The sequence below is a fragment of the Microcaecilia unicolor genome, chromosome 3 (genome assembly GCF_901765095.1).
Source record: "Microcaecilia unicolor chromosome 3, aMicUni1.1, whole genome shotgun sequence".
In the NCBI taxonomy this organism is placed as follows: domain Eukaryota; kingdom Metazoa; phylum Chordata; class Amphibia; order Gymnophiona; family Siphonopidae; genus Microcaecilia; species Microcaecilia unicolor.
This window is the reverse complement of record NC_044033.1, coordinates 266,403,294-266,424,526: the sequence shown is the minus strand read 5'-3', so window position 1 is coordinate 266,424,526 and position 21,233 is coordinate 266,403,294. Positions and strand designations below refer to the sequence as shown.

At 44.6% G+C, this 21,233-nt stretch overlaps 1 protein-coding gene across 3 annotated transcripts in view; it reads right to left on the bottom strand.

Moving 5' to 3' along the window:
* The window catches only part of MOCS3 (molybdenum cofactor synthesis 3), a 158,116-nt gene that overhangs the window by 66,511 nt on the left and 70,372 nt on the right, over positions 1-21,233 (bottom strand). For all 3 annotated transcript variants that reach the window (XM_030198069.1, XM_030198070.1, XM_030198071.1), the window contains exon 7: positions 10,941-11,033. In XM_030198069.1, coding sequence (XP_030053929.1) covers positions 10,941-11,033 — 93 coding nt within the window. The remainder of the gene's footprint in view (positions 1-10,940; positions 11,034-21,233) is intronic.

Here is a 21,233-nt window from a genome sequence, read left to right as displayed (position 1 = left end):
GTGGGCTAAAGGGAAGGGAAAGGTGCTAGCATGAGGGGCAGGGGGTTGGAGAGAACGGAAAGGAGAGAGGTACTGGACATGCAGGGAGAAGGTTGGAGGGAAGAGGAGAAGTGCTGGATTTGCAGGGGGAAGGTTGGAGGGAAGGGGAGAGGTGCTGGATTTGCATGGGGGGCTGGAGGGAAGGGGAGAAGAGCTGGATATGCGGGAGGAAAAGGGGAGATGTGCTGGATATGCAGAGAGTTGAAATGAAGGGGAGAGGTGCTGGACATGTAGGGGGGCTGGATGAAAGAGAGAGAGGTGCTGAACATGTAGTGGGGGGCTGGATGAAAGGGAGAGAGGTGCTGGATATGCAGGGGGTGGCTGAAGGGAAAGGAGAGAGATGTGGACCTGCAAGGAGGGCTGGAGCAAAGAGAGAAAGGTGCTAGACCTATGGGAGGGGTTAGAGGGAAGGGAGAGAGATGCTGGACAAGGGGATAAAGGAAGAGGGAGTCAAATGCTGAACCCACAGTGGGAGAAAGAGCCAAATGCATAAGGGGAAGGAAAGAGAGAGGAAGAGAAGCTGGTTGGGGTGGGATCAGAGAGGAGAGGGACACATTGGTGTGGAAGAGGGAGAAAGGGGACATAGGGAGGTGTACAGATACAGAAGGGAGATGATGGGCATTAGGTGGGAGCATGGGGAAAGGCACACAAATGTGAGATACTGTATGGGGACGGCAATGGCATATGGGCACAGAGGGGCAATGCCTGACATGGGTGGGGGAAGGGGGATATGGAATAGAATACAATGCTGGACACTGAGAGGGGGATATATGGACACAGAGAGGGGGGAGAGATACCAGACGGGGGGAGAATAGGAACACAGAAGGGATATGCTGGGCATGGGGTGCATAGGTGCACAGAGGAATGATGATGGATGAGGGGATATGAACACAGGGGAGATACTGGACAAGGAAATATAGGAAAACAGAGATGGGAGATGGATGATGGACATGGATAAAGAAGAAATGTCAAATGGACAGGAGATCCTGGAAAGTGAGTTAAGAGAAGACAGAGGGAAGCAGAAATCAGACACTGGGACCAATATGATTTGAAAAATAAAATGACCGGACAACAAAAAGGTATAAAAATTATTTTATTTTTAATGTTGTGAATATAATATGTTGGATTTGGAATGTACATCTTGCCAGAGTTGATTTTAAACATAGCTGGGGTCCAGGACAGAAATCTAGGAAAGGACCCCAAAGTCCATTACCAGGCTGCGCCTTCAGCTTCCAGCAGGCGGGCTTTCTCTGGCCAAGGAACCAAGCACAATTGCCCTAGTTCCATCCCCTAACACCATCCCTGGCATGTGCTGTCTTTATATTTTGCACATATTTTGCATCTTTCATGTTTCTTTGGTGTTGTACTACATGCAAGGTCTGGTTTCTTGAGGTTTCTGTTTAATTTATATTTCTAGAGTTTGTGGTCACTTATTCCGTATTTGACATTTGTGTTCTCTGTGTGTGAGTGAGATACTCTGTTAGCATGAAGTTTCAATGTAGCATTCTGTAGTAAGTTGGCTTGTTTAGCTTTCCTGATAAATGTATTTGTATTTTAGGGCCCCACTATAATATTAAAGGCACTTCCTTTTCATAGGTAGGGTCCTTGTTTTTGGAAGTTAGTGTTGGCATTGTAGATTTGCTGTGGGTTCTGAGCAGTGGTGTGCTGGAGCCGGCTCGCACCGGCTCGCAAGAGCCGCTTGTTAAATTTTGACAGCTCTTGCGAGCCGGTTGTTGTTGGGGGCAAGCCGGCTCCATTGCGGGAGGTAAGCATGGCAGGAGGGCGCCATCACTGGCCATGCTTACCTCCCCTGCCGCTCCGAAGCATGTACAACCATGTCCTTCGCCCCCCTCCGTCTTTTTTTAATTACCTCCGTCGAAGCGCCGCCATTTAAAGCCCTGCTGTGTGGCTGGCCGTCTCCAGGCTTCCCCTGCTTGATTCGGATGATGTTCGTGCCTTAGTCCCGCCTTCATTCTGACGTCATTTCCTTTTTTCGCGAAGGCGGGACTAAGGCACGAACATCATCCGAATCAAGCAGGGGAAGCCTGGAGACGGCCAGCCAGCACGCAACAGGGCTTTAAATGGCAGCGCTTCGACGGAGGTAATTAAAAAAAGACGGAGGGGAGCGGGAGGGGAGGGTGGGAGCAAAGGACATCTTTGGACATGCTTCAGAGCGGCAGGGGAGGGAGGAGAATCGCTGGATGGGTAGAGGGGGGCAGGGGAGAGACTTGCTGAGCATGGGTGGGTAGAGGGGGGCAGGGGAGAGACCTGCTGGGCATGGGTGGGTAGAGGGGGGCAGGGGAGAGACTTGCTGAGCATGGGTGGGTAGAGGGGGGCAGGGAAGAGACCTGCTGGGCATGGATGGGCAGAGGGAGGCAAGGGAGGAGAACAGCTGGCCATGGATGGGCAGAGGGAGGCAGGGGAGAGATTTGCTGGCCATGGATGGGCAGGGGAGAGAATTGCTGGGCATGGATGGGCAGAGGGGGGCAGGGGAGAGAATTGCTGGGCATGGATGGGCAGAGGGAGGCAGGGGAGAGAATTGCTGGGCACGGATGGGCAGGGAAGAGAATTGCTGGGCATGGATGGGCAGAGGGGGGCAGGGGAGAGAACTGCTGGGCATGGATGGGCAGAGGGAGGCAGGGGAGAGAATTGCTGGCCATGGATGGGCAGAGGGAGGCAGGGGAGAGATTTGCTGGCCATGGATGGGCAGAGGGAAGCAGGGGAGAGAATTGCTGGGCATGGATGGGCAGAGGAGAGAATTGCTGGGCAGAGGGGGCAGGGGAGAGAAGAGAATTGCTGGGTATGGATGGATAGAGAGGGGCAGGGGAGAGAGGAGAGTTTCAGGACACGGATGGCGGGGAGAGCAAGAGAAATTCTGAACATGGATGGAGGGGAGGGAAGGGAGAGAGAAGAAATGCTGGACATGGAGGGAAGATAGAGGAAGGAGATTAGATGAGGGAAAAGGAAGTGAGGAGAGAAACTGCACATGGATGGAGAAAATAGGCAGAAGCTGGATCCACTGTACAGTCAAGTATGCGGAGGACCAGAAATGAAGAAGAAAGGAGGAAAGAAAAGAAATAAATGGAAAAGAAGCCCTGGAAACGGAGTCAAGGGAACAGATAGAGAGCAGCAGAATCAGATACTGGACCAGCATGATCAGAGAAACAAAGTCACCAGACAACAAAGGTAGAAAAAAAATAATTTTATTTTTTATTTATAGTGTTTGGAATATGTCCACTTTGAGAATCAGGTGCTGAACATTAAAAGTTTATGTTTATTTACTTATTTATGGCATTTTATCCCATATTAAACATGAATTAGATTGGAACCTGGGATCATTTAATTTTTTTTTCCTGGAGAGAGTAATGTGTTGGCCGCTGCCCCCCCCCCCCCCCGGGTATAGCCAGCTCTGCAAATTTTTTTTTTGGGGGGGGGGCGCACAGGTGGATGGGGGGGGGCGCGAGGTGGACGGGGGGGGGGGCGCCGAGGTGGACCGGGGAGAGAGCCTGTTGTTAAAAATTTACCAGCACACCACTGGTTCTGAGTGACTTTTGTTTTATAGATTTTTAAAAAAATTAATTAATAATATGTCTGTTATTGAGATTACACTAGAAGCAATTTCTTTGTATATTGAGTTTTATGTGGAAATGTCCTTGCTGTGCTCTGTATCCATTGTTGGTGGAGGGTGAGGAGGTTCTCTGGATACAGAATGTGTTTGGCTTCAATACCATATGCATGTTGGAGGACCATGGCTCAATGGGGCTGACATGCAGTCTTTTGTACTGCCCTTAGATCTCAATTGGCCTGCAGCCACTGAAGCCTGCACTGCTACCCTCACTGAAGTTATGGGGAGCATGGTAGGGACAGAGCATCGGTGCATCAGGTTGCTGTTTTTTCTCTTTTAAAAAAGTTGTACTGCCACCCATCCAACCTGTTGGCCCACCCAAAAATTGCCTTCTGGCTACACCACTGACCCATTATGGCTACTCTTATGTTCACAAGTGGAGATAGCTACCCTATCCCCAGTTGTGGTGACTCTGGGCCTAGCAGGGGACATTACAGCCTGGCTACAAGAAGTTAAAATGGATATTAGGGCAGTCCATTTGGAATTCACTGTGCTGGAAGCTGATCTCCAAAAAGACATTGCAGACTTAGGCCGCCGGATTGAAGAGCATGACCAGCAGCTGCAGGACCATTCGGAGGCTTTGTCTCCTTGGATAAACAACTGGAGGATATGAAGGCGGGTAATATGGACTTGGTCCTTAAAGTGGAGGATTTGGAGAACAGATCCCGCAGTTGTATTCTTTGGGTTTGGGGCCTGCCAGAAACACTGGATTATATGGACTGTGGGACACTAATACGACACTTGTCCAGTCATCTGTTAACAGAATCAGGGGAGCCCATTTCAGCTGAGCAGCTTGAGATTTTGAGGGCGCACACAGCACTTGGAAAGGCTCGCCCAAATACAGCATGGGACACAGTGGCTTATTTCCAGAGTTTTAAACTGAAGGAAGCAGTACTAATGACTGCCAGACATAAGGGGAAAATTGTTTGGGACACATATTACTTGAGCGTGCTGTTCACCGCCGCTGCCTTGATTTTCTCTCCTCACATGCTATTCTTGACCCACTACAATCTGGTATTTGCCCTCTCCACTCAACCGAAACTGCGCTTACTAAAGTCTCAAATGACCTATTACTGGCTAAATCCAGAGGTCAATATTCCATCCTCATTCTTCTTGATCTTTCCGCTGCTTTTGACACTGTCGATCACAGCATACTTCTCGATACCCTGTCCTCACTTGGATTCCAGGGCTCTGTCCTTTCCTGGTTCTCGTCCTACCTCTCCCTCCGCACCTTTAGTATTCACTCTGGTGGATCCTCTTCTACTTCTATCCCTCTGCCTGTCGGCGTACCTCAGGGTTCTGTTCTTGGTCCCCTCCTCTTTTCTATCTACACTTCTTCCCTTGGTTCATTAATCTCATCCCATGGCTTTTCCTACCATCTCTATGCTGATGACTCCCAAATCTACCTTTCTACCCCTGATATCTCACCTTGCATCCAAACCAAAGTTTCAGCGTGTTTGTCTGACATTGCTGTCTGGATGTCTCAACGCCACCTGAAATTAAATATGACCAAAACTGAGCTTCTCATTTTCCCTCCCAAACCCACCTCCCCGCTCCCCCCATTTTCTATTTCTGTTGATGGCTCTCTCATTCTCCCTGTCTCCTCAGCTCGAAACCTTGGGGTCATCTTTGACTCTTCTCTCTCCTTCTCTGCTCATATCCAGCAGATCGCCAAGACCTGCCGTTTCTTTCTTTACAACATCCGTAAAATCCGCCCCTTTCTTTCCGAGCACTCTACCAAAACCCTCATCCACACCCTTGTCACCTCTCGTTTGGACTACTGCAATCTGCTTCTTGCTGGCCTCCCACTTAATCGCCTCTCCCCTCTCCAGTCGGTTCAAAACTCTGTTGCCCGTCTCGTCTTCCGCCAGGGTCGCTTTACTCATACTACCCCTCTCCTCAAGTCGCTTCACTGGCTCCCTATCAGTTTTCACATCCTGTTCAAACTTCTTCTACTAACCTATAAATGTACTCACTCTGCTGCTCCCCAGTATCTCTCCACACTCGTCCTTCCCTACACCCCTTCCCGTGCACTCCGTTCCCTGGATAAATCCTTCTTATCTGTTCCCTTCTCCACTACTGCCAACTCCAGATTTCGCTCCTTCTGTCTTGCTGCGCCCTACGCCTGGAATAGACTTCCTGAGCCCCTACGTCTTGCCCCATCCTTGACCATCTTTAAATCTAGATTGAAAGCCCATCTGTTTAACATTGCTTTTGACTCCTAACCACTTGTAACCACTCGCCTCCACCTACCCTCCTCTCCTCTTTCCTCTACACATTAACTGATTTGTTTGCTTTATTTTTTGTCTATTATTGTAAGCTCTTTGAGCAGGGACTGTCTTTCTTCTATGTTTGTGCAGCGCTGCGTACGCTTTGTAGCGCTATAGAAATGCTAAATAGTAGTAGTAGTAGTAGTACATATGACATATACTTGTATCAGGATGTGGCTGTTATCTACCCTGAAACGCAGGGGGGAACTCTGTTTCCTCACTGAAAGGTTACAAGCTGAAGGTGTGGGCTATCAGCAGCACGTCCCTTTTGCTCTCACATTTACGAAGGATGGTCAGCTGCATAAAGACCGATTTAAGGAGGAAGCACAAAAATTTATATCAGTGGGAGCTGTAGACCTTATTTTGGAATTGGCCTCTTGGGCAATGCAGAAAATTTAAGAGAGACCCAAGTGGCAGAGGGTCATTAAGTTGCTGGCTGCAGTGGCAGGCATCAGAAATGAGCCTTCTGTGAGCCCCCCCCCCCCCCCCCCCCTTATGCTGACTTGCTCACTGGATTTGTTTGTATTATACTGTATTTCTGTGAGGTCTCTGAAGAAGCCTCAGGTGATTTGGAGATCTGTGGAACTTTTGGACTGGGGACTGTGTGACTTTTGAGTGCAACTTTTGAATGACTGCTGAATGGTTCTGGTGCACAGGCCTCGTGGCCTCTGCGTGTTCCAATTCCAGATGGAATAGCTGGTGTTTATGTTGACATTTGAAACAGTTTGCATATATTATTTTGATATTGTTTACTCTTGTTCTGGAAATTGATATGCTTGCAGGATGTTTATAATGTTCTGTACTAGAAATGGCTTGCTTTCATCAGTTGGCATGGGGCGGGGGGAGGGAGGTGGAAATGTTTGGGAGCACCCATGGGGAGGGTGTAAACAGGTATTTTGGGAAGTATTGGGGGGTGGGGAGGATGCTGGGGAGGACGGGAGGGTAATATCATCAAGCACTGCCTAGTTTTAGGCAGCAAAAATGTGTGTAAATGGCAATACTTAGTTTACGCATGTAAATGGGCATTCCCATGCATAACTGACCTCTTATCAACCTCTTGGGCACATCTTGTTCACAAGGCACGCAAATGGTTGGTATAAACGATCAAGCCTTAAATCGAGGCGCATTTTCAGTCGCTTAAGTGCTAATATTTTATACAGAAAAGTAAGCGACTGCTTTGCTTTATAACATAGGTGCTCGGTTATAAAACTACCCCCCAAGGGGAAAATTCTATAAAGTGGGCACTAGCAATTTACACGACAATTAAGTGTGTAAATGATTAGAATACTGGCATGTAGCTGTCAGCAAAATGATGCTTCTACCAAGTTTTTATACCTATGTCAAACCCTGCCAGTCCTTGTCTCTAAATGAACATTAGACTTTGCAACGTAAGCTTTTTCAATATATCTGGAGGAAATATCCGCCACAAGTTTCCAAGATGGTGCTCATGAGAAAGAGATCAGAGGGTGGACTTGGGTTACCCAATCTAAAGAGATACTTCTGTGCAGCTCAGATTAAATTTTCTATCTTGGGAAGCCAGTTACCCCTTGACCTGGGTGCAAATTGAGGGGGTGTTTCTGGGTTCTGCTTCTTACAGACAGGCTCTGTGGACACCCCACCGGATAACTAGGTGAGGGAAAATTTAGAATCCTATCCTTAGATATACGGTGACTCATTGGATGAGATGGCTGCATAGGCTAATGGGAGACAGGGGAATCTCTAGATTGGCTCCATTATCTGTTCTTACATCATTTGTGCCTGGGTGGACCTCTTGTTGGTTTATGAATTGGGAACACAGAGGTTTAGATTCACTGGCTTCCCATTAAGGACCGTATTGATTTCAAGATCTGTGCCTTAACTCACAAGATCATTTAAGGTGAAGCACCTGTGTTTATGTGTGATTTGATCGATTTGCCGTTGAGAAATTCCTTGGTGACATCTCGAACTTATCTTAATCTGCACTATCCTTCATGCAGGTATCTAAAATACAATCTACGCCTCTTCCTTCTCATTCAATCAGTCCACGAACCTGGAATGATTTGCTGAGACTTTTGAAAGAGTCAACGGATCATCAAACTTTTAAAAAACTGCTTAAAACTTATTTGTTTAACAAAGCCTACCCCGAAGTCAACAATGCTGTTTAACACCCTTATTCTTTTCCCATTTTGTTAGTTTATCCACTCTTTTCCCTTCTGTCAGCTTCTCTTATCTTGCCAATTTTTACTCTTGTATAATGTAATTTTATTGTAACTTTGTCAGCCACATTAAGTCCGCATAAGCTGGGAAAATGTGGGATACAAGTGGACCAATAAATAAAAAAAATAAATAAATAAATAATTTATATACATCAGTTATATTCAGAGGGAAGTTTTTGCTCCTTTCAGATTCCAACTAAAGACTTTTATATCTATCTACAACTTAGACATTTACACCAAGATGATCTGCTAAGGGGAAGGCTCTCACGGTCTCCATCTCCTCTTGAGGAATTATTTTCTCATGGGCTTCGACAGAGAAAGATGATATCCAAAATATATGATTTACTAGGACAATGATTCCTCAAATGTTCCCCCTTTTATTACATACTGGGAGAGAGAGCTGGGGCATTCATTTACAGATAAGGACTGGACTACTGCTTATTTGAACACTTTTTACCTCTCTATTTTGACCAATTGGTTGAAAATTGAGTAAAATTACTTTACGGTGGTATCGCTCTCCCTCCCATATTGCTTGTTTTGTTCCCTCTGTGGATAATAAATGTTGGCGACAATGTGGGATGGAGGGTATATACTTGCATATGTGGTGGGAACGTCCCCAAACCAATTAGGGGAGGAGTGTGCCAAGCAGTTTTCTATGCTCTCTGTTTCTTTTTCCTACTCCATATACCCTGTGACACCATTCTGCAGGATGTGGTTAGGGTGATATTGCCTTGTCTAGCATATATACGATGCAAGTGGCTCGGCATTGGTATTCTGTAGTTCTACCTCAGATGACCCATCTGAGGAGTGTCCTGTGGGATGCGTATTATTTCAGCAAACTCAATGCCCAGAAACGAGGCAGAGTGGAAGTTTTTGACAAGCAATGGGCTCTCTTTTTGGACTGGTATCAGCATTCACAGACTTAGACTGTTCATTGTATTTGATTAATGCTTCTGCATTTTTTTCCCGACTCCTCTTGATGTTCTGCTTTAGACCAGGACATTGCTTGCTGATGTTACACTGTAATTTCCAGGGGGGAGAGAGGGTGGGTTTTTCAGTTAATATGCTGTTTGTTATGGTGTTCATGCTGTAATTTGTATTATAAATTATTTCTCTTTTAAAAATAATAAAAATAAAGTTGAAAAAAAAAAAAGAATACCGGCATGTATGCGTGACCATATACACATAAATGCCCAAAATCTACCTAAGTGCTATTCTGTAAATACGCGCATATTTATTTATGACATTTATACCCCACATTTTCCCGTACAATTTTGAGTCCAATATTGGTCCACTTGTATCCCACAGTTTCCCAGCTTATGCGGGCTCAATGTGGCTAACAAAGTTACAATAAAATTACATTATTCAATAGCAAAAATGGACAAGATAAGAGAAGCTGACAGAAGGGAAAGGAGCGGATAAACTAACAAAACGGGAAAAGAATAAGGGAGTTAAACAACACTGTTGACTTCGGGGTAGGCTTTGTTAAACAAATACGTTTTTAGCAGTTTTTTAAAAGTTTGATGATCTGATGACTCTTTCAAGAATCTCGGCAAAGCATTCCAGGTTTGCGGGCTGATGAATTAGAAGGAAGAGGCGTAGATTGTCTTATATTTTAGATGCCTGCATGAAGGATAGTGCAGATTTAAATAAGTTCGAGATGTCACCAAGGAATTTCTCAATGGCAAATTGATCAAATCACACATGTACACAGGTGCTTCATCGTAAATGAAGTCCAATATGGCTGGCAAGCTAAAAAGAAGCGATTTCAAAATATGAAACAAAATACATAAACCCACACATCAATAAGGAAAGAATTGTAAATATATAAAGAATTAAATAATAAAGCATAATGGGGAGGATAGAAGGGAGAGATTAGGCACCAGTATCAATTGGCAGAAATATTTTGAAAAGAAAAGATTTTTAAAAACTTTAAGACCAAATAATCAAGTTGGGATCTTATATTTTTTGGCAAGGAATTCCACCATTTAGTACCTTGGTACGAAAAAGTAGCTGACTATATTGATTTATAAACTACTTTCTTACAGAGGGTGAAACCCCAATTGTGTTCTACCAGAGTACTTGGTGATAGTTTGAATCTGAAGTTATAACATATAAATGTAAAGTGAAATAGTAAGATGAAACTATAGAATAAGTATGGGGATAGAGCTGGATACGGGAAGGGGAACAGTGGGTGGGGAGAGGGGGAAAATGTAAGGTGATGCAAGCTGAGGTGATGCCATTTTGTTAATGTTGTTTCTTGAGTTGTGTACAAGTTATGTTATCGTTAATAAAAAATATTTAAACATAAAGTACTTTACAGGTAGGAAAATGAAGATGCAGGTAGACTCTTGCTCCAAAGATTAAATTGCAAGAAGGCAGAGTAACAAGTAAATTCGTGTATATCTTACATAACATGTATTTGAGAGGTGGACTTGTACATGGGAGGAATTTGGGCAGAGCATGGGTGGGACTCACACTTACATGAGTAACATTTAACATATTAACTTATGTGTTTATCTCTCTGGCAATTAGACACCAGCACTTACTCCAGTTTGTGACAGAAGTAATGCTTATGCCAAAATGGTTGACCTTGCTAAACCTGGCTTATTTCTACAAATCTGATATCCCAACTTATGTTGATATCAACATTAAAGTGGTTCACAATTAAATTTACATTAAAATGAATGAAAGCAACATACCAACATGCAAAGAAATACACTTCCTTAAAACAAACGACTAAATAGTTGAGCATCATTCATCTGTTATTACCTTCTTTGGTTTAAAAAAACAAACAAAAGTTTAGCTTACCGATGCCGGCAGCGGCTAAGTACTGTGCTAGAGGACAACCCAAGCCTCCACAGCCCACAATTAGAACTGAGGATTTTGACAGGTTCAGCTGACCTAAAATGGAAAGTACTCAGTGAACGTCATCATGTATACTGATTTGAAGAAAAATAAAAACTGTGAGGGTAATTTTAAGCTAATACAACTGGAAAGTGCCTGTTTTTAGCCTATGTCACTTTAAAACATACTAGTGCAAACCAGCAGAAATAGTGTCTAGATTGGGAGAACTGACCCTTACACCTGGTTGGGAACAGGCCTAAACATTAGCACATGAAATATGCGTGTAATTCTCAATTTTCCCCATACTCCACCCAAACTCCTCTGCTGCACATGCCTACTCAACAAGTACAACTTACATGCATCATGCATACTTTTATGCATGACCAAATCTTCCAAGAGGCATTTTACATGACTAAATCAGAGCCGGTGGGGGGAGGCGGGGCTAGTGGGTGGGAAGCGGGGCTAGTGCTGGGCAGACTTCTACGGTCTGTGCCCTGAAAATGGCAGATACAAATCAAAGTCAGGTATACACATAAAGTAGCACATATGAGTTTATCTTGTTGGGCAGACTGGATGGACCGTACAGATCATTCTCTGCCGTCATCTACAATGTTACTAAGTTAAATCAGCATTTTGGGGGTAATTATAAGGAGCCACCTAGTTGTAGGTGACAAGAAGGTATGTAAATAGTGTTATTTTAGTCACTTACGTGGATGCGTATAGGACTAAATTCACTAAATGTTGCCCACATTTGTGTGCCGAAAAAAAAAATATCTGCGCAGAGTGGCTCCCTGAGTTGCACCGATTTCCATGTCAAACTTTGGGTACGAGGATTTACACCAACTGAAATCTGGTATAAATCTTGGCATGTAAGTTAAGAGCGGACCCCCAGTATTTAGTAATACTGCACGTATCTTTAGTGAACTCCCCTGACCCATCCATGCACATCTCATGGCATGCACCTTTTGAGTTGCATGTTGTAAGATTTGCACGCAGATCTTTATAGAATAGTGCTTACCAAGATGCCAATTAACACCAATAATTGGCTCATCAGCTTTCAAAGGCAAGGATTTTACAGAGCATCCTACTTCTCTTGATCCCCAAACTCCTCATTTTCCTCCCAATCAATGATTTAATTTCCCTTCCATCTCTCTGCTCTTCCTTCCTAAGATCCCTTCTCACGCCCAATTTCCTGGATCTCTCATTCTACTCCCATTCTCAGACCCTTTCTGACTTTACCATCCCCAATGACTAAGATCCTTTTGCCTCAAATAAGATAAGCAGAAATGGAAGAAAATGGATTTATTTATATTATGTGAAGCCCAATTTTGTACAGGTTGTCTAGGTTAGAAAAGGGATCCCAAGTCGGAACTTCACAATTTGCAGGTGTGTTTTACAAAAGGCTCGCGGAATGTGAAGCCTTTTGTAAAATATATAAAAGACTGCAGGGAAAATGCTCACTTTGTGATACATACAATGGGAACATTTATAAAAATATACATCCAAAAATAGAATGGCATCATCTGGGTTCTGCACATATTAATGCCAACACTTACATGAGTAGCAGATTTTGCAATCTGTGCATCTACACATGTAACCACCTTTTCAAAACTGCACATCCAAAGGAAGCCAATTAAAGAGCTAATCACCTGAAGTCAAATTTTGATTGCTGTTTGAGGTGTTTTGAACACCACAAGTGTCAGCACAATTCTGCTTTAAATCACTCCTCCAAATGAGCTGACAGCTCTGCATGCCCTGGAGCAGATGTAAATGCCGACAAGGACATTTTACAAACATACATGTATTTACATTGCAAAATAGGAAAACACACTTATACATAGGACTGGATTTTAAGCAAGGACACATCCTCCCTTCCCTCTCCTCAATTGTTCTGTCCAGATTTTCCCCCTTTCCCAGTTAGGCCCACCTCACCTTTGCCACTTGGTCAGCACAGTAGCAAGTCTAAAGCAGTATCAACAACTCCTATACCTAATTCAGCACACGGAGATCTAATGCATCAACTGGCCCTGATACACTCTGACCCCTTCATTCACACAAGTTTTCTGTACCATTACAAACTCCTTTTCCTAAGGGTCTACCATCATCCTCTTCTTTAAATTTAGGCCTCTTTAATATTTGATCAATTAAGGGTAAACAGTTTTTACTACTTACACACAATTTGGACATGCTCCCCCAGATTCTATATATGGCGACTAAAGTTAAGTGCGTAAATCGACACACGTAGCCAATTTGTGCGCACTCAATTGTGACTAATTAGAATTTATGCGCACTACTTCCTAAGCGTATTCTTTAATGTAGTCCACATAAATTTTACCACACAGATCTCAAAAGGGGGCATGGCCATGGGATGACCATGGGCGGATCGTGGGCGTTCCTAAAATTTATGCGCAGTGTTACAGAATATGCCTGAGCTGCGCCTAAATTAAGCATAGGCATCTACACCAGGTTTTATTTGGTGTAAATGGCTGTGACTAAATTTAGTCGCAGGAATGGCCACTAAGCGTATTCTATAAACTGCGCTTAACTTTCAATGGCGTTTATAGAAATTAACCATGCTTTTTTTCGGCACCAATTTTTTAGGCATCATATATAGAATTTGGTTCTCTATGGGGCTCATATTCAAAACAGAAAAAGTTCAAAAAGTGTCAATGCAGCATTTGGATGGATGTCTTCTCAAAATGTCCAAATCACTATTTTCAAAACTTTTTTTGAAGACGTTTTATCTAAGCAATTCATCTGCAGTGCATCCAAATCACAAGGGGGTGTGTCGGGGTGGGAATGGGATTATGGCGTTGCTAACACGCTGACATTTTGCAGCCACAATGGAACAAAATTAAAACATCTAAGAGCTGCAACTTCCAACGTTTTGGTCTAGACCTGTATTTTAGAATGAATAAGGCACAAAAATGACCACAGGAGGGAATCAGAGCTGACTTCTCCTTACTCCCTCGTTGGTCACTAACCCCCTCCCCCTCCCCAAAGATGGGGGGAAAACCCCTCCAGTACATACCTGCCACTATGACAGCATCAGATGTTATAATCAGATCTATTAGAGCAGCAAGTAGGTCTCTGGAGTAGTGCAGTGGTTAATGCAGTGCATTTCAGAGAGAACAACTCAGGCCCATATCCCTCTTTACCTGTTACACTTGTGGTGGAAATTGTGAGCCCTTCCACACTTACCAGAAACCTACTGTACCCCATATAAGGTGACCCCATCACTCATAAGGGCTATTGTAGAGGTGTACATTTTATGGTGGGTTTTGGAGGGCTCAGCATAAAATATAAGGGAGTAATGGTGACATATGGGAGCCTTTACATGAAGTCCACTTCAGTGGCCCCTAGGGTGCCCCATTGCTCTCCTGGGATGTTTGTGTGGCTAGTCTACTAAGAATGCTTGCTCCTCCTACATCCCAATGACTTGATTTTGTATGTTTTTCACTTGGACTTTTTTTTTCAAAAATGGACCAAAAAGATAAACGTATGGAGCACAAAAACATCTAGAATGTGGCCATTTTTTAAGCTTCCTTCACCTCAAATTTTTGATCTTTTCTACAGGACTTGAACCTCATACACATTGTCACTAGCTCAACTGATTCTGCTGTTCACACTCTGGACAATATATTAGTGCCTCAAGAATCGGTTTCGAGAATCACTTCTTTTCCTCTATCTCTGCCATGGACAGACCACGTTTTCCTTACAACTAATCTTCAAACTCAATTTACAAAGTGTAGGACCTATCCAAAATCAAAAGCCTTTAGGAATCTGGATGATCTAACTGCGGATAATGCCAAATCATCATTCTCTCCTGACCTAGAGTCCTTTACTACTAAATCTTTGGAGAAACAATCATTGTTAATGAATTATTCTCTCTCTGACACCTATGACATCATAGCACCTCTACAGTCCCCATCACTAGCACTCATCAGGATACAGAACTATGGTACACTCATTCCCTACACTTACAGAAACGTCAACTTAGACACTCAGAGCATCAATAAAGGAAAAATCCAACTTCTGTCACCGTAAATACAGAACAGCTGCTGCTTTTTACAAAAAATCCATCCAAAAGGCAAAAAAAAATATATATATATTATTATTCTAAGCAAATATTTAGAGCACCACATTCAGGGAGACTCTATGGTATTTTGCGTACCTTAATGAGCCCCCCCAGATTCTCTCATGTCCAGCCTCTCTCACTGACATTCCCTTCCACTTTCCTTCCTATCCAGCATCTCCTCCTGACCTTCCCTCCTGTTCAGCATGTCCCCATGATCTCCCCTTCCACTGTGTCCAACATCTCCTCCTAATCTTCCCTTCCACCTTCTCTCCTCTTCTCTCCAGCATCTCCTTCTGATCTCCACTTCCACCTTCCCTCCTCTCCAGCATCTGCCTCTGGTCCTCCCTTCTGCTCTCTTCCATCTCCAGTATGTTCTACCACCTTTCCAGGATCTCCCCATGATCTCCCCTTCCACCTTCCCTCGTTTCAGGCATGTCCCTCCAGTCTCCCCTTCCATATTCCTCTAAATCCAGCATGTCCCCTCAAACCCCCCTTCCTCTATGTCCTACAATCTCGTCTTCACCTTCTTCTGTGTCCAGCATGTTTCCCCAGTCTCTCCTTCCACTTCCCCTATGTCCAGCATGTCCCCTGATCTTTCCTCTTCAGTGCTGGTTTGTCATAAAAACTGAAAATGGCAGCGCAGGGCCTCAGAGATTCAGTGCACTCTCAGCCTCTTTTGGTCCCACCTCCTCTGACACAACTTCTGAATTCAGAGGGAGGTGCGACCGGCAGACACTGAGCATTCGCATGAGTCTCAAGGCTCCATGCTTCTATGTTCTTTGTGCTGCTGCTGTCCCATTTGGTTGAGGAAGGGGAATGGGAGGAGGGCCGGTGGTGTTAGTTGCTTATGTTCTGGTTGGCAAGGTGGGAGGGGGAGGGGAAGATGATGCTTCTTGCCTGCAGTTTCTGTACTGGTCAGAGGAAGGCACACCAGGAATGTCTTCAGGGCACTATGGTTGAGAAACACTGTTCTATGTTACAGAAGCTAGAATGCCTTCTCCCACAGAAATGTATTGGGACATTTTTTTTTTTTGGGGGGGGGGGGGGTGTCAGGGGATGGGGAGAAGCTTATTTTTCTGCAACACCCAGTCCAATCTAACCTATTTTCAAACTCCATGCCTCTTTTTACCGTTTTCTCACATTGGAAGTTTTATCCCATTCTACTAAATTTTTGGAGTTATTCTGTCCCTAGATACTTGGAAGAGTAGCCTGATGGTTAAATAACTGGGCTGACAACGAGGGAAGCCCTGTTCAAATCCCGCTGTTGCTCTTTGTGACTTAACCTTCCATTGCATCAGATACAAAATTAGATTGTAAGCCCTCTAGGGACAGGGAAATAACTAGTGTACCTGAATGGAGAGATGTCAAGAGTGGCCCATCCCGAAGCTGGAGATTTACCACTGCTATGGTGCAGACTGGAGGCTAATGAGTGAGGTTTATTTAGTCGGCTCAAACCATGTGTAAAATGAATTCTGGCACATAAACATTCCAAAACCTGACACAGTCGAATCAAAAAACAGAAAATAAAATTTATTTTTCTACCTTTGGTCATTTTATTTTTCTATATCACATTGGTTCCAATCTCTGGTTTCTGCTTCCTCTATCTTCACTTAACTTTCTTGCCAGGTTCTCCTTATCCATTTGGCATTGCTTTTCTCTCCATGTCCATCATCCATCTTTCCTCTGCATCCCTGCTCAGCATCTCTGTGTCCTTGCCCCTATCAACCAGCCATGTTGAATATCTGCCCTCATTGAGTCCTTATTTTTGCCCTGTTCAGCATCATCTCTGTGTCCACATCCTTCCCCCCTCTGTCCAGCATTACCCCTCTTTGTCCCTGTCCCCTCATGTACAGCATTGCCTATGTTTCCATCCCTCCCCATGTCTTCTTCCCTCCCCCCCCCCCCAGGCCAGCATCTCTCTCTCTCTCTTCCTGTCCATGTGGGTCCGCATTTCTCTTCCTTCGCTCCTATCTACCCCACACCTGGGGGCCAGCATCTCTCTTCCTTCCCTCTTGTCCCCCTCCTCTTGACCAACATCTTTTTTCTTCCATCCTGTATCACCTCTCCAAAGACCAGTATCTCTCCATCCTTCCCTCCTTCCTGTCCCCCTCCCAGGGGGTCCAGCAAATGTCTCTTCTGTTCCCTCCAGCCACCCTGGGAGCCCAGCATCTCTCCCTTTTCCTTCTGGTTTCTGCTTTCCTCTATCTTCTATTAACTCTCTTGCCAGGATCTCCTTGTCCATTTGGCATGTCTTCTCGCTCCATGTCCATCATTCATCTTTCCTCTGAATCTCTGCCCAGCATCTCCCCTCTGTGTCCTTGCCCCTATCAACCAGCCATGTTGAATATCTGCCCTCACTGGGTCCATATTAAGAAAGGGATGGTGAATAAGACCAAAAATATTATAATGCTTTTGTATCACTCCATGGTGCACCCGCACCTTGAGTACTGCGTTCAGTTCTGGTCGCCATATCTCAAAAAAAATAAAGCAGAATTAGAAAAGGTTCAAAGAAGAGCGACCAAAATGATAAGTGGGATGGAACTTCTCTTGTAAGAGGAAAGGCTAAAGAGGTTATGGCTCTTCAGCTTGGAAAAGAGATGGATGAGGGGAGATATGATTGACGTCTACAAAATCCTGAGGAGTGTAGAACGAGAAGTAAATCAATTTTTTACTTATTTCAAAAGTACAAAAACTAGGGGACAATCGAGAAAGTTACATGGAAATACTTTAAAACAAATAGGAGGAAATATTTTTTCACTTAACGAATAGTTAAGCTCTGGAACTCTTTGTTGGAGGATGTGGTAGCAGTGGATAGTGTGTCTAGGTTTAAAAAAGGTTTGGACAAATTCCTGGAGGAAAAGTCCATAGTCTGCTATTGAGACAGACGTGGGAAGCAACTGCTTGACCTGGGATTTGTAATATGGAGTGTTGCCACAATTTGTGTTTCTGCTAGGTACTTGTGACCTGGTTAGGCCACTGTTTGGAAAACAGGATACTGGGCTAGATGGACCATTGGTCTGACCCAGTATGGCTACTCTTATGTTCTTTCTCCAAGTCCAAGCATCTCTTCTCCTTCTCCCCCTCCCTAGGGGTTTGGCAAGTGTCTCTCTCTCTCTCTTTCCTTCATCCTGCCTCCCTCCTTCCTCTGCAATTCCTATAATTTCTTACTCTCCCTCTCCTCCCCCTGGTTTGACATCTCTTCCTCCATTTGCCTCCCCCCAGTCTAGCATTGCTTCTGAGCAGCTCACCAACCTTGCCACTGTAGACAGCGGCATGAAGACATGCTACCTTTGGATGGTGCAGACCCCTTTCTTCTGCTGAATCTTGCTCAACAGAAACGAGGTAGTCTGTTGGAGAAAGTGAGACATGGCAAAAGGAAGGGGTTTGCACTGACCAAAAGCAATGTGTCTTCATCACTGCCAGCCACAGAGACGGGGGAGGGGGTGCAGAGCTGCCAAAGGCGCCTGATCTTTGAGAGGGAGATTTAAGCCATGACCCCAGCTCTGCCCAGCCACACCTCCAGTTCCACCCAGTCACACTCCCCAGACCTGCCCACTCTACCTCCTGGCTCCACCCCGACAGACCTCGGGTGCAGCACCAACAAGCTGCCTCCCCCTCAGGCAGCAGGAGATGCCTTAATAAAATGCCATCTCCTGCTGATGTGAGTCCAGTCTTGCAGTAAGAGCTGTTGTATTTTGCAGCTTTTATCGTACAATTGGTTCCTCAGCCACAAGAGAAAATATTTTATTAATGCATCTTCTGCTGATGGAATGGGAGGCTGCTCAGTGCAGTGACGTAGAGTAGGATCTGGGAGGAAAAATTAAGATGGGCCCCCTATAACACCATTTCTCCCATGGTAGTGGGGATGGGAATGAGAGGGGAATGGAAATCCTTCAGAGCTCCATTAAACAAAACCTGCAAAAAGCAAACACATTCCAAACCTATACAGAAAATCTGTCATAGTAATAAGTACATAAGTATTGCCATACTGGGACGGACCAAAGGTCCATCAAGCCCAGCATCCTGTTTCTAACAGTGGCCAATCCAGGTCACAAGTACCTGACAAGATCCCAAAAAGTACAATACATTTTATGCTGCTTATCCCAGAAATAGATTTTCCCCAAGTCCAATTTAATAATAGTCTATGGACTTTTCCTTTAGGAAGCCGTCCAAACATTTTTCAAACTCTGCTAAGCTAACCACCTTTACCACATTCTCTGGCAACAAATTCCAGAGTTTAATTACACGTTGAGTGAAGAAATATTTTCTCCGATTCGTTTTAAATTTACTACTTTGTAACTTTATCGCATGCCCTCTAATCCTAGTATTTTTGGAAAGCATAAACAGATGCTTCACATCTACCCGTTCAACTCATTATTTTATAGACCTCTATCATATCTCCCCTCAGCCACCTTTTCTCCAAACTGAAGAGCCCTAGCCACTTTAGCCTTTCCTCATAAGGAAGTCGTCCCATCCCCTTTATCATTTTCATCGCCCTTCTCTGCACCTTTTCTAATTCCACTATATCATTTTTGAGAAGTGGCGACCAGAATTGAACAAAATATTCGAGGTGCGGTCACACCATGGACTGATACAAAGGCATTATAATGTCCTCATTTTTGTTTTCCATTCCTTTCCTAATAATACCTAACATTCTGTTTGCTTTCTTAGCCGCAGCAGCACACTGAGCAGAAGGTTTCAACTTATCATCAACGACGACACCTAGATCACTTTCTTGGTCTGTGCCACCTAACGTGGAACCCTGCATGTCGTAGCTATAATTCAGGTTCCTCTTGCTCACATGCATCACTTTGCACTTGCTCATATTAAACGTCATCTGCCATTTAGACATCCAGTCTCCCAGTTTCGTAAGGTCCTCTTGTAATTTTTCACAATCCTCCCATGATTTAATGACTTTGAATAACTTTCCTGCTTATAATTGAAAGTGAAAAACGCCTATATTTCGACCCAAATCTGGAGATGGGCATTTTTCTGGCAAAGGCACCCAAATCGGTATATTCGAAAGCCGATTTTGGGCATCTTCAACTGCACTCCGTCACGGGAACGAATAAAGTTGACAGGGGCGTGTCGGAGGCGGGACTGGGGCATGGTTGTCGGCCGAGGAGAGATGGGCGTCTTTAGCTGATAATCGAAAAAAAACGCGATTTTGGGTCACTTTTGTTGGACCCTTTTTTTTCACGAACAAGTCCCAAAAAAGTGCCCCAACTGCCCAGATGACCACTGGAGGGAATCGGGGATGACCTCCCCGGACTCCCCCAGTGGTCACTAAGCCCCTCCCACCAAAAAAAACGCCACTTTAAAAACTTTTTGTTCCAGCCTCTTATGCCAGCCTCAAATGCCGTACCCACCTCCATGACAGCAGAATGTGTTCTATCCTCTGACAGCCTTTCCCTGGTTCTGATGTGGCTCTTGGGTGAGTTTGACACCTTTTCTGTTATGCGCACTGCAGAATCACATCAGCAATGCATTGTGGTGGGTGTAGGGTATTGGGCTCCGTGATTCCACTAGCTTGTGGTAAATGCTCACAATGTTGGTAGTTGGTAGACTGTACTCCCATGGTGCTTTTCCCCCTGCTAACTGGGTCAGAGTGTGTCCAGTTTTGTTTCCGGTAGTCCATGACATAAATCAGAAGATGGACGTCCTTCTCACAGGGTCGTCCAAATCGCCATAATCGAAAGCCAATTTTGGACTTCCTCAACTGCTTTCTGTCGCAGGGACGGCCAAAGTTCAAGGGGGTGTATCGGAGGAGTAGCGAAGGTGGGACATGGGCGTGCCTAACACTAGGACGTCCTCGACCCATAATCGAAAGAAACAAGGACGTCCCTGACGAACACTTAGATGACTTTACCTGGTCGTATTTTTCTTATGACAAAGGCACAAAAAGGTGCCCGAAATGACCAGATGACCACTGGAGAGAATCAGGGATGACGTCCACTTACTACCCCAGTGGTCACTAACCCCCTCCCACCCTCAAAAAACATCTTTAAAAATACTGATTACCAGCCTCAGATGTCATACTCAGGTCCATCACAGCAGTATGCAGGTCCTTGGAGCAGTTTTCGTGGGTGCAGTGCACTTCAGGCAGGCGGACCCAGATCCATACCCCTATTACCTGTTATGTTTGTGGAGGAAACAGCGAGCCCTCCAAAACCCACCAT